Source organism: Engystomops pustulosus, chromosome 4 (genome assembly GCF_040894005.1).
Source record: "Engystomops pustulosus chromosome 4, aEngPut4.maternal, whole genome shotgun sequence".
Classification (NCBI taxonomy): Eukaryota; Metazoa; Chordata; class Amphibia; order Anura; family Leptodactylidae; genus Engystomops; species Engystomops pustulosus.
The window spans coordinates 110557668-110572738 of NC_092414.1; the positions used below are offsets into that span (position 1 = coordinate 110557668).

At 38.8% G+C, this 15071-nt stretch overlaps 1 protein-coding gene across 1 annotated transcript in view; it reads left to right on the forward strand.

The window, feature by feature from the left end:
• The window catches only part of IL17REL (interleukin 17 receptor E like), a 132167-nt gene extending 125292 nt beyond the window's left edge, over positions 1-6875 (forward strand). The window contains exon 18 of the mRNA XM_072150698.1: positions 5219-6875. Within this exon, the coding sequence (XP_072006799.1) occupies positions 5219-5226 (8 nt within the window). The 3' untranslated portion in view covers positions 5227-6875. The remainder of the gene's footprint in view (positions 1-5218) is intronic.
• The last annotated feature ends 8196 nt before the right edge of the window (positions 6876-15071 follow it).

Here is a 15071-nt window from a genome sequence, read left to right on the forward strand (position 1 = left end):
TTTGGCGCTGATGCACCTGCTCTGGCCCTGCCTCTCCGTCTGGCCCCACCACTGCCTCTTCCAACCTGTTCTGGTCGAGGACTCTCCTCCGTCTCAGAAGCACTGTGTTCACCCGGCCTCTCAACCCAGCTTGGGTCTGTCACCTCATCATCCTCCGATCCCTCAGTCTGCTCCCCCCTCGGACTTCCTGCCCTGACAAACACTTCACCACTGTCTGACAACCGTGTCTCCTCATCGTCGGACACCTCTTTACACACTTCTTCCACTACGTCAAGAAGGTCATCATCACCCACAGACTGCGACTGGTGGAAAACCTGGGCATCGGAAAATTGCTCAGCAGCAACCGGACAAGTGGTTTGTGACTGTGGGAAGGGTCCAGAAAACAGTTCCTCAGAGTATGCCGGTTCAAATGCCAAATTTTCCTGGGAGGGGGCAGACTGGGGGGGAGGAGGCTGAGGGGGGAGGAGTGCCGATTTCGGTGACATGGGTGGACTGCGTGGAAGACTGACTGGTGGACAAATTGCTCGAAGCATTGTCGGCAATCCACGACATCACCTGTTCGCACTGTTCTGGCCTCAACAGTGCTCTACCACGAGTCCCAGTAACTTCAGACATTAACCTAGGGAGTGTAGCTCTGCGGCGTTCCCCTGCTTCCTCATCAGCAGGTGGTGTCTCACCCCGCCCAGGACCACGGCCTCTGACCCCTGCAGTAGTTGGACGCCCACGTCCCCGCCCTCGTCCTCTACCCCTAGCCCTCGGGTTAAACATTTTGAAAATGAAAGTTATAACTTTAATTTTTTTTTTACTTTTTTTTGTGTTTTTTTGTGTTTTTTTGTGTGTTTTTTAGTTTTTAAAACCAAACGATGCTATCCTATTGCTATGGCTATTTTCTAGCCAAGTATGAAAGCACACTGCTATGCCAGATGAGATGACGCTGAGTTATGAAAAAATAAACGTAAAATAAAAAGGAAATGGCAGACTGTGCCTAATTGAAATCCAACCCCTAATAAATTTTCCCACTTCGGTCTTTGCGATGGATATGTGTGTCACTAAGCGCTAAACACAACGGTCGCAAGTCTCACTACAAATTCCTCACAATATGGTAGTAGATGCACTACAGCAAGGACAGCCACCAGCAGATCAACCAGAAATAAAATATATATAACGCTATTGTAGGCCTAAGTAAGCCGTTTGGATTCTCCTATGGCTATTTTCTAGCCAAGTATGAAAGCACACTGCTATGCCAGATGAGATGACGCTGAGTTATTAAAAAAATAAACGTAAAATAAAAAGAAACTGGCAGACTGTGCCTAATTGAAATCAAACCCCTAATAAATTGTCCCACTTAGGTCTTTGCGATAGATATGTGCGTCACTAAGCGCTAAACACAACGGTCGCAAGTCTCACTACAAATTCCTCACAATATGGTAGTAGATGCACTACAGCAAGGACAGCCACCAGCAGATCAACCAGAAATAAAATATATAACGCTATTGTAGGCTTAAGTAAGCCGTTTGGATTCTCCTATGGCTATTTTCTAGCCAAGTATGAAAGCACACTGCTATGCCAGATGAGATGACGCTGAGTTATGAAAAAATAAACGTAAAATAAAAAGTAAATGGCAGACTGTGCCTAATTGAAATCCAACCCCTAATAAATTGTTCCACTTCGGTCTTTGCGATGGATATGTGCGTCACTAAGCGCTAAACACAACGGTCGCAAGTCTCACTACAAATTCCTCACAATATGGTAGTAGATGCACTACAGCAAGGACAGCCACCAGCAGATCAACCAGAAATAAAATATATAACGCTATTGTAGGCCTAAGTAAGCCGTTTGGATTCTCCTATGGCTATTTTCTGGCCAAGTATGAAAGCACACTGCTATGCCAGATGAGATGACGCTGAGTTATGAAAAAATAAACGTAAAATAAAAAGTAAATGGCAGACTGTGCCTAATTGAAATCCAACCCCTAATAAATTGTCCCACTTTGGTGTTTGAGGTGGATATGTGTGTCACTAAGAGCTAAACACAACGGTAGCAAGTCCCCCTGCAAATTCCTCACAATATGGTACTAGCTGCAAATAAAAAAAAAAAGTATAACGTTATTGTAGCCCTAAGAAGGGCTGTTGGGTTCTTGTAGAATCACTCCTGCCTAACACTATTCTAATAGAACAGCCTAACGCTTTCCCTGACCAGCAGCAGCTCTCTCCCTAGCGGCATCCAGACACAGAATGATCCGAGCAGCGCAGGCAGGGGCTAGTCTATTCCAGGGTCACCTGATCTGGCCAGCCAACCACTGCTATCGACGTGTAAGGGTACCACGTCATGCTGGGTGGAGTGCAGAGTCTCCTGGCTTGTGATTGGCTCTGTTTCTGGCCGCCAAAAAGCAAAACGGCGGGAGCTGCCATTTTCTCGAGCGGGCGAAGTATTCGTCCGAGCAACAAGCAGTTTCGAGTACGCTAATGCTCGAACGAGCATCAAGCTCGGACGAGTATGTTCGCTCATCTCTATTTATCATCAACGGTCATTTAGGACAACTTTGGACCATTCAGGGTGCTGTCACACGTCGCGTTTACTGCATGCGTTTAAAAACGCATTGCTACAGCTGAAGGGATATTTCCCTAATTAAAAAGCTGTTAACGCATGTGTTAACATCGCGGTTAATGCATGCGGTTGTTAACACATTGTTAACGCATGTGTTAACATCACAGTTAACACATGCGTTTTGTAAACGCAGGTGTTAGCAGCTGTTTAATTAGGCAAATCTCCCTTCAGTTGTAGCAATGCGTTTTTAAATGCATGCAGTAAACGCGACGTGTGACCGCACCCTCAGAGATCCTCACTGAACTTCTGGAGTGATAATAATATTGCATGCCCCACTTTTCAGTTTATTATTTTTTACAAAAGTTTGAAATATCCAATAAATTTCATTCCACTTCATAATTGTCCCACTTGTTAATCTTCACAAAAAAAATGCCTATAAAGCCTATAATGTGGCAAAAGGTAGAAAAGTTCATTTCGCAATGCACTATAAGATGAAGAGAGCTGGAAAGACATGAAAGCATGTGACAGTATAGATTAACTAATTTATTTATTACTATTAATAATATAGAGTTATCATCTTCCGTATCACTTTTTAAAAAAAATACTAATTCCAAGTAAAAAAACAAAAAGAATGCATTTTTCTCCAAATAATTTTTCTCTTTAACCCCTTACCGACATGTGATGTAATAGTACGTCACATGCCGGGTGCATGAAGAGGGCTCATAGGCTGAGCCCTTTCCATGCCGGTAAGTCTTTGCTGCATATTGCAGCAAAGGCTTACCAGTAACACCCGCGTTCGGTGCCAGCATGACATCATCAGGGAGCGGCGATCCGTCGCTATGAAACCCTACTGTCTTCCAAAGACTCGGGGCTGCTTCGTGTTAACCCATTCATTACAATGTGCTATCAGCACATTGTAATGAATGAGGAGGAAAATCCCCATATACTGCCATATTGTAGTATGGCAGTATTTGATAGGATCGTACAGACAACCTAGGGTTAAGGTACCCTAGGGAGTTTGAAAAATAGTAAAAATAAAAAAAAGTTAAAAAAATTATAATAAAAAACATAAAAACTCAAATCACCCCCCTTTCCCTAGAACTGATATAAATATAAATAAACAGTAAAAATCATAAACACATTAGGTATCAACTTGTCCAAAAAATGCCGTTTATCAAAATATAATAATGGTTTTTCACGGTGTTCAACCTTGTAACTGAAAATAGAGCCCAAAGTCGAAAATGGCACTTTTTTGCCATTTAAATTTTTTTTTTTTAAATTCGATAAAAAGTGATCAAAAGGGTTTACAGTCCTAAAATTGATAACATTGTAAATGTCATCAAAAGTCCCAAAAAATTACACCTCCCACAGCTCTGTATGTATATGTATGGAAATGTATGTATGGAAACATTATAAAACCTATACAAATTTGGTATCCCCGTAATTGTACGGACCCAAAGAATAAAGCAGACATGTCATTTGGGGCATACAGGGAAATCCGTAAAATCCAAGCCCACAAGAATATGGCACAAATGCGTTTTTTACCAATTTTATTGCATTTGGAATTTTTTTCCCGCTTTCCAGTACACGGCATGGAATATTAAATGCCATCATTTTGAAGTGTAATTTGTTATGCAAAAAATAAGCCATAACACAGCTCTGTACATGGAAAAATAAAAAGTTATAGATTTTTGAAGGTGGGGAGTGAAAAATGAAAACGCAAAAATGAAAAAGGGCTGCGGTGGGAAGGGGTTAAAAATATGTGCTGTAAAAGGTATCACTGTATTAGCACACACAATAAAATGAACACTATGTTTATCATAATCTATTCCCTCCTTACAGGAAAAATATACTTTGATGGCCAACAATTGTTTATATGAAGTTAATTCTTGCACTAAAAGAGCACAACTATTCTCAGTTACTATCTGTTTGGGTGTGTGTGTGTGTGTGTGTGGGGGGTAATACACTTTACGAGAGGGTAGGTGTATATGTATTATAAAATGTCTGCAACATATGATATTTGCAGTCCAAAATGACACCAATGGAAATTACAAGTTGTGTTGCAAAAACAAGACCCCACAGTAAGCATATAATAAGATACGCCACACAATTTTTTTCAATAATCTATTTTGTTGGTATCCTTGTAATAATACTTAGTAGCTGAATAAAGTTACGATGCCATGTATATAAAATGGTGTATACAAAAGTAAACCAAAAATAAATTGCAGAATTACTATCGTACAAAACAGTACAACCTAAAACACATATGACTTTGAGTAAAAAAACATGTCAATGAAAAAATAAAAACGTTATAGCTCTCAAAATTACAAAATATGACATATCCTTAACCCACTACTGGCCAAAAGAATCATAGACTGGTCATGAAGGGGTATATAGATTCTCCATGCAAGTTGGGTATACACTGTATTTTACATTTGCATTGATACTAACACTGATTGTGGCAGTTAAGCTGTTAGGACCCAACCATGGAGTGGTATTACAGTCTACTGGAGGCATTTGATTTGCATATGACTTTGGATGTGATTTACCATAAATTCTAGTGAATTTTAGGAAGGAAATTTTATGCCCTGGGAGAGTGTTGGTAGTTTTTGAGGTAAAACTTGTTGGCAGTGTCCCTTTAAACGCTAATCCTTTATTTATTTTTTTTCAGTTTCCTGATTGTTCTGGACCTTTAAACTTTTGAAGAAACTTCTAACTTTAATCTGGTAATATATTTTGGACACCAATATACCTTCAATGTGTTCTCTCCAACCATTCCAGACAAGCCAACATAACCTACAGATTTATCTGTGGAAATAAAGCTAAGACACTGGAGAAAAAAACTTTCTTTTTGGTGGTTCTACTCTAATGTTATAATGTTTTGTTCTTCCAATTTTGAGAGCTACTATGGCCCAAGTTTATTAATAGGGAGGCAAACTGCACAGCTTGGAAAGTGTGTACCATTGTTTTTTTTTGGTGGAACCTTAACATACAGCGTACAATACAATTCTGCTACAATACTTCTACGCATTAAATGTGTTGCAATCTCTGACTAATCATTAACACACCCCTTCAGGTGCACATTTTTTCTTTCTTTTTGGCACAGCCCAGACGCGACAGGTAACTGGTGCAAACACTTTTTTAATACACATACAAGCTCCAAGACACTCTTTTCAGTGCAAAGTCAAACAGAAACAAACTGGCACAGCCACTTTAATATATCTGGCCCTATGTCTTTTCTTTTTTTTTTTTTTTAACTTGTTTTTATATTCGTTGGACTTAAACTAAGTCATGAAAATGATACATAATCACATTGGGCATTGGGCCTAAATTACATCATAAAGAGGATATATAACCACATTCCATCTTGCCTTGTATATGATATGTACAAAGAAGCTTTATATAAAGTTTTACATATCCTGATTTGGTAAGTTTTAAACTTTCAATAATTTTTTTTTAAATGATACCCAACTGTATGCTTCATGTTCAACCCGAACCCACATGGTCACACATATCAAGATCAGGTCTGATAATTGAGGCACTGGAGGGGATTAATTAAGACTGGCACATTGGGGCACATTTACTTACCTGTCCCGCCGCGATCCCCGCCGAGCGTTGTCCGAAGAGGATTCGGGTCTGCCGCGAGTTATCAAGACTGTGCGCCCGAGATCCTGCATCTGTCGCTTCCCCTGCTGAGGTCTGCCGGAGTTCACCTTCTTCTTCCCGATGCATGTGAGTGCTGATGTTGCAACACAATTTGCTTTTTAAATTCTGCGGTTTGTCCGAATCAGTCGGGTTGTCCGAAGTACACCCTCCCCATTTTGTCGCATGCAAGCTGGGGCCGATGCGACACAATCCGATCGCGTGTGCCAAAAACCCTTTCGAAATGCGGTGCAAATCGGAAATCGTCGGGAAACCCGACGAAAATGTGGTCCGTGGACCCTTAGTAAATGAGCCTCATTGTGTCATATTCCCCATGCTAACAAAACTTTAACTCAGAGGTTCGGCCCCTTCGTAACTTTCGCTACAACCTGTGGCAGTATTTCAATACAGTCTGTAGTAAATTTGTAGTGGACCAGTGTTTCCCAGCTCCTTCCCATCTTCTGCCCCCCCCCCACACATGGCTCACTTTTCGGAAAGGTGTTATGATGATTGGAAAACAGACAAAACATTTAAATGACCAGGATGTGTAACAGTAAATGTGCCTTTTCCATACAATATACACAAGAAAACATGATAAACTGCTAGAATGTAAGCTCTTGCAAGCAGGGCCTCACTCCTATGGTTCCATATGGCTGTTTGTACACTGCAATGTATTAATATATTTGTAAATGTCCCCTTTGAGTTGTAAAGTACTGTAAAATTTTTGGCACTATATAAATAAAGATAATTATTCCCCACAGAGTTTAGCTGATATTTATTGAGACTGATATTTGCTAATCTTTCTTTGGTACTTATAGGAACTAAAAGACAGCGCTGACAGATTTTGCATAATTATAATTTCCAGACAAACCAGATTCAATGACAATATATGTTTTTTTCTCTAAAGTATATCCTCTTTGTTACTTTAAAAATAGAATCTGAAAATAATGCCATTGGTGTTCATTAATTTCAAATTCAACAACTGGTTTTATAAATAGCCCAGTTTTCTAAGCCTGCAGATTATATTGAAGCAACAAGTAACAAAATAACAGTATATTGATATATACTGATGCTATGTTATATTCACATCTCTGTATTAGAGGCTTTTTCATAGGCTATTTATTTTCATTAGACATGTTACAGATTTTTGAAGGTTGGGAGTGAAAAATGAAAACCCAAAAACAAAAAAGGGCCTGGTCCTTAGGGGGTTAAACTAACTAATAATGGTGTGGTACAGGTTACAATTCATAGCAAAATAGTTAAATTCCTATTTCTTCAGGTTTTTTTAATGAGCAGAAAGTGAGCTGCAGTATAATGTTGGTTTCATTCTTCTTTCTGTAGATCACTAAAACAAATTGACTCTCTGGTTTGTTTCCAACTATTTTCCAAGGAAGCACTCAAAGCCTTCTCAGTATAGTTGTCAAGAAAATGCATTGTATAACAAGCAGTTGCTTTAAAGTAGTCCATTTATTGCTGCTCTAATTTTATAGTGACAGCTAAAGAGTCTCTGCATAATTTATTACACATTTTTCTTGCCGTGTCAAGCTTGCAAAGTAATTGTATTTTTTTTAACTTGCAGCATATGTGCTCCCTTTTTATCTCATGAATCTCCAGGACCACCTGCTCTTTTCTACAGTCAAGGAATGAAATATTGAAGGCCTTGTTAGGTGCAGCAATAGAGAGCCTCATGCTTATGGGGCAATATTTTATTAATGATGTTTTGGTCAGATGATGACTGTATATATATATATATATATATATATATATATATATATATATATATATATATATATATATATATATATATATATCATAGAGGTAATATACTGCATACAAGCAGAGGTTTAGTGTCAGGTCTCCGCTGAGCATTAAACACAGCCATGGTGTGAACTTAGCTTTATCACTTGTAATTCAGGCCTTTTAGCTAAATTGCAGTGAAAGCCTCTTACTTGCAAATTGCATTATAACGTAAAAATCAAATAAGGTTCTTGGAAACCTTTCATGTCCTGAAGAAGCTGCTTTCTAAAGTCCCAATTCTAGATCTTAATTTAGATTCAGAGATTATGCAGGGATTATGTTGTGTAAAATGGTTGAAATTCCTTTTCTTGGAAATGACAAATCTTTCCTTCCAGGGAAGCACTTTTTCAATTGTATTGGAAATATGCCTGGATGGTTCTTAAAGTCGATCACTTGTGTATTATTTAGGATGTTAAGATCACATTTTTTATGGGGTAAATAGGTACATTCCTTTAATCACTTTCATTGTACAGATGGAACACTGCTTTTAAAATCCCACTCAACACTCACAATGTGTTAGCCATCTGGAAGCATTGTGTAAAACTAACACACACAGATGGTGTGTTGTAGCATCTCTAATCTGCGGTGGTTGTACAACACAAATAGGTTATTTATTTATTTGGATGCTCCACATCCAAAGGAGGAATTTTACACTTTTTGGGACTAAAAATGTCAATGACAAGAAATGACAAGGTGAAATTCTTCTAAATAAAATAATAAACTTAGAATAAAATGTGTCAAAACCAGCACATAAAATTATCCCCCTAATCGACATTTCTCTTTTCCATTCCTCACCAGATCATAACAACATTGCATCCATGATGGTATAGAGTCACAAGGCAATTCCATTCAATCATTGCATTCTGCATTTGATGTTTCATACAATAAAGTAACATTCAATTGAAGCACTTTGGTCACATAGCCAATTGTGTTACATTCCTAAAAACACAATTACTGGGGAACAATGTAGTAAAGATGTAAATGTGTCTTCAACATTACCTGAACCTAATCAGTCTGTTCTAACTGTAAAGTTTTACAAATAAATTTAAAAAGGAAACTGAAGATAAACAGATGTGTTTTTTTTAATGGGAACATATGGAATTATCAGCTAAAATAACAGACTATGTATATACTTGAGTATAAGCCGACCCAAGTATAAGCCGAGGCCCCTAATTTTACCACAAAAACCTGGTAAAACCTATAATTTTTTACTCGAGTATAAGTCGAGTTTGGGGTTTCAGCACATTTTTTTGTGCTGAAAAACTAGGCTTATACTCGAGTATATATTTATTTCATTTAATTATCATTAATACTTCATCCATTTATGTGACTTTATTAAAAATACAAAAATAGATATGAGCATAGCCTTTTAATTGTATTAAAATTGAGTCTTGATTACAATTCAGGGCTGTATTCTACCAACGCAGGGTTAATATTTCTCTATGGACCAGCCCTTCTAATGTTTTATTGAAGTGGTAATGCTACTCACAGGAATTTTAAGAAATAAATTGAGTTATTGATTCCTTAAGAAAAATTGCAGTGATAAGCAACCTATTGTAATCTGTTGTTGGATTTGAAGCTATGTCTATTGATTTGATGAAGTGTGCCTATTGATCCAGGGCTATTGATGTATGTGCAGCAATACTGCTTTCTTCCATCTGTCTGTAACTATAGTGATTATTTGCTCAGCATGCTTTCATTAGCTAACAGATGGGCATCATACCCCTTGCATTTGTGAGATTTATTTCTGTCACCAGCCCAGTATTCAATGTGTACTCAAAATACATATGTATTTGTAATAGTTATGTTGTCTGGGAGGTGTTTATATGATTGTGGCATGTGAACTCAATGATAACGGTATGCACAAATATGAACTTGTCATTTACTGCATAACCCTTATGTATCTATATAACAAACCTAAAGAAAATTGAGGTGTTGCCATGTGGTTTCTCTTGAATATTGTACCTTCTTCTAAAATTTCAGGCACACAGAGGAGCAGAGGGCTTTGTTATAGAACTTCTGCATCACACATGATTGTAGTAGACTCTTTTACAGCCCATTGTGTGAAGGGTGGAGATATAGGATTTGAGAAGGTTTACTGCTGCTGATAGCTCAAGTCACTTTGTTTAATGACATGTTAGTAGTTGAAATATTTACAAAGGTAAAAGAATGGTTTTGTTTTGCCCATCTAGCACGGCCAGCAGTTAGATAGGGGGATAAAAGCTGATGCTCATCAAATCATAAAGCCTGAATTTAAACATAACTTATACTATAGGAGAGCAGATGGACTTCTCCTGAATAACCTGCACAAGTAAGAATAGTAAAGGGGGTCCAAAACAGGACACCTATCACAACCTGCATCTTGGATTTAGTCCAACAATGGTTAACTCACTCTGAATGTCAGAGCTCGGCCCCTTTCACCTAAATATCTTGTGTGCTATATCCCTTGCTGGTTAAAGTCAGTTTTATTATTTGTACTATCCGATTCTTGGCTATTGTTCTGTGACTATTCCTTTGTGTATGCAATTATGTACCTTATATGCCAGTTGTGACCTGGATTGTTTACCATCCCTTATTGTGTTTATCTTTTTGTTTGTTTTTGTGTCTATACTGTGATTTAGGGAGGGACTGTATTCGTAGTTGGTATACTGCCATATCTGTCGTCCTTGAGTCTAGTGTCCCCATTACAACACCATTTTTTTAATACAACCAATTTGTCTAAAAAGTGAAATATAAGACTATAAAAACAAGTGCAAGAAAAATTGGAGGACTTATCGATAGCAACCAGAGTAGAACCATTAGAAAATAAAGAAACAACCACAATCTGATGTCTACAGGTCACTATATGAGTTTTTCTTTAAGCATTTTCTTCTATTGCTTAATTTTTTATTTTATATTGCTTCACTGTAACTATACTATGTTAAGTAAACAACATAAAGGGGAAAAGAGAAATTTGCCTATGACAAAAGAACACATAATGAATCACGTCTTATCACATATATCAGGCAGCAGGAACTTGGCTAGCAAAATAAATGCAAATTATCATCAACATAGATTGAAGGCAGTGATAAAGGACATCTGGATTTATATTCAGAGATGGGCATAAATCTCTAAACCTAGTAGGCAGCGTCTCAGCAATAATCTATTATATCTGAATATTACCACTATAAAATGGTAATCATTTTTCCAAGTATATAACTGAATTCAAAATCTATCATCTAGGTACTATTAAATTGTAGTTTTTAAAATAACACACAATTTTGGCATCTATAATAATAGTCATTAATTCCCTATTAATAGACATGTGAGTTGCAGTTGGTACATGCTGCTCCTACAAATGGCGTTGTGCAAGTTGAGACACAACTCACACAGACATTAATGAATTAACGAAGTGCACTGCTTCGTTAGGTATTCCTTCACTTTTCCCATAGTCACAAAAATGGGTCGGATCAATCAATTGTAGAAGGTCTGGGTAAGATGACAAAATGACATGTATTTTTGGCATTTTGACATTGGAAGGTATGTCATCCTTAAGGTAATGAGCCAGTATAATGAAGCCTAGATGGTAACTCTTCAAAAATTAGGAGAAAGGTATTGCATTTTTAATAAAATTCACCTAATTGGAGATGACTAATTGTATTATGATCATTCCTTTACTCTGAGGCAGCAACACTATGAAGACCCTGCATTACCACACCTTCTGCAACATACTTTATGGGACACAGAAGTGAATGATATATCAGACCCTGGGAAATAAGAAACTCATACCTTGGGCCACATGTATCACTCGTTTTTTCTGTTATTTTTGCACCTTTTCATACTGGCGCACTGTTTTTGCGCCATTTTTGCGATTAAACTCCAAACTAGCCAAGCAGCAAACATAAGCAGCTTTCCCTCATTTATCCTAGCAATCCAGATGTTTTGCTGTGCCTAATGATATTCATCACGTGCGACTTTTCATTTAGGCACAAAAACGGGTGAAAAAACACTCCAGCCCGAAGGGGGCGTAAACTGAGAAATAAGCACTGAGCCCCTTTGCAGAACAGCTGATTTCTAGCAGCAAAGCTCAGCCAGACACTAGAACAGATAATACAGACTAGATAAACTGCAGACAGGAGCTGCAGACTCTATTTACAGTTCATCACCTTCTATTTACAAAACATTCTGCAAAATCCTCAGCTCAGAGCAAGAGCTGAGAACTTTGCAGAATTTTGCAGATACTACAGACAAGCGTCCCTTGTGTAATTCTGCACAGTATCAGCAGTGTCTGAGGGGGATACTGTGCCGAATTACAGGGGTGCAGCAAGAGACCAGCACTGGGGGATCCCCTCCAGGAGAAGCCACTGCTGAGGAGATCACTGGGTGCTAGGTGTCACACACCTGGGTGCCATAGCTCCCAACCGTCCCGATTTTGACGGGACTTTCCCGTTTTTCGTACCTCTGCCCCGCGTCACGGGCAGCTATGAGATTGTCACGGATTCTCCCCCCAGGTCCCGCTGTGTCCGCATAGTAAATACTTTGAAAGTCTGAACTCACAGTACAGAATGGCTTCTACAGACATCGGGAGGGAATCCTTTTCAGAGAAGTGTCGGGCTTAGCGGAGAGCAGGGACCATGTCATCAGCTTCAGGTCAGCATCTGTCCATATATGGTCACTGCATCTCCTAGGGTTCCCCAGAGCAGACATCGGGCAGGGAATCCTTTTCAGAGAAGTGTCGGCTTAGTGGAGAGAGCAGGGACCACGTCATCAGGTCAGATCAGCATCTGTCCATATATTGTCTCCAGGGCTTCCCCAGACACAAGCTATTTATATAATTAAATTACATAAAGTTTTGGCCAGGCTGAGATTCAAACCTGGGACCCTGTGCACCATAGACAGGCGCTTAACTAATTGAGCTATAAGCACAGTGATACAGAGCTGAGGATTTCTGGTAACTAAGACATGTTATAAGCCAGTGTTGCACTGTGATACAGACTAATGCACTGATATATAGAGAGGGATCTTCTCAGAGATTATTATTGTAATTATTGAGACTATTATTATTATTATTATTATAAATTTTATTATTTTTATTATTATGGAGATGATTATTAATAATGGTAAAAATAATAATAATTATCTCCATAATAATAATAATAATAATAATCATCTCCATAATAATAATAATAGTCTCAATAATTACAATAATATGAGAAGATCCCTCCCTATATACCAAGGCAGTATATAGTCATAGTTCTTAGTTACCAAAATTCTCCACCTTGTCAATCACAGAGGCTATAGCTCAGTGGGTTGAGGTGCTGTGTTATTATTGTACATGGACATTGCAGGTTCTGGGTTCATATCCCAATGAGGATAAATTTTTTTTTTTTTATTGAGATGATTTTTATTATTTTAATATGGCTAAAATTTGGGGCGTGGCCAGGGAGTGATTGGGGGTGTGGCTTAGGGGGATCGCGTGCCGCCATTTTGTCCCTCTTTCCTTTTCACAAATGTTGGGAGGTATGCTGGGTGCTGCAGTGAGTTTTATCTGCATTCTGGGATGTGGGAGAAGCAGAGAGGAGCTTGTAGCAGGATTACAAGTAAGTGCCCGAATCTAACATTATGCCGAAACTGTGCCAAAATTGCGCCTAAACTGTTTTGAAGTAAAGTGATAAGATAGTAATAAGAAGCAGGAAATTAACTTATCACAGATGGTTGTAGCTTGTGATAATTCTGGCAAAACAGTGTGCCAGAATTCAGGCGCAACTACTACACTTAGGCGCACAAAAGTGATAAATGTGGCCCCTTATCCTGTGGTTAGGTGATAAATGTGTGACTTTACAGCTCATTACCTTGAAAATGGAATGGAGCATCATAGTTATATATCATGCATAAGGTTCAGCGCTGCTGATTTGCATGGAAGAAGGGACTTCTCGTATTATATATCATTGATATATGTCCTTTGTCAAGTCCTTTGCACTGTGGTCAGTGAAATCTGGAAAGTACACTGTCCCTGATTCACGGACCAACCATAATCGTTTGCCACTGCCCTTAAAAGAACAGTTTCTAGTTAAATGTAGAAGACACTATGGTAGGTGATTACAATTTTATTATTTTACCAAGGACTGTATATAGTTATTATGGGGGGTGTATATAGTTATTATATTGATTATTAGGGGGCTGTCAATAGTGATTGCTGGGGGAGCTGTATATAGTGATTGCTGAGGGAGCTGTATATAGTGGTTGCTGGGGGCTATTATATAGTGATTACTGGGAAGGCTGTATATAGATATTGCTGGGGATCTGTATATAGTGATTACTGGGAGCTATATATAGTGATTGCTGGGGGCTGTTTATAGTGATTGCTGGGGGAGTTGTATGTAGTGATTGCTGGGGGCTGTATATAGTGATTACCGGGAAGCTATATATAGTGATTGCTAGGGGCTGTATATAGTGATTGCTTGGAGGTGTATATAGTGATTACTGGGAAGATGTATATAGTGATTGCTAGGGGATCTGTATATAGTGATTCCTGTGAGCTGTATACAGTGATTGCGAGGGAGCTGTATATAGTGGTTGCTGGGGGACTGTATACAGTAACTGCTGGGGGAGCTGTATATAGTGATTGTTGGGGGAGCTGTATATAGTTATTGCTGGGGGGCTGTATATAGTGATAGCTGGGAAGCTGTAAATAGGGATTACTGGGAGCTGTATTTAGTGGTTGCTGGGGGAGCTGTACATAGTGATTACTGGGAGCTGTATATAGTGGTTGCTGGGGGGCTTTGTATAGTGATTACTGGAGAAGCTGTATATAGTGATTACTGGGAGCTGTATATAGTGGTTTCTGGGGGAGCTGTATACAGTGGTTGCTGGGGCAGCTGTATATAGTGGTTGCTGGGGGCTGTATATAGTGAATACTGGGCGCTGTAAATAGTGATCACTGGGGAGGCACTATATAGTTATTTATGGGGAGCAATATATAGCGATTGCTGTTCCCTGTTTGTACTACATTCAGTGGGCCCCCACCAGATTTTGCACCTAGGGGCCCCCACCAACCCTAAGCCTGCCCTTGGAACAGCCTTACATCTCAGCCAAGAAATAACTGC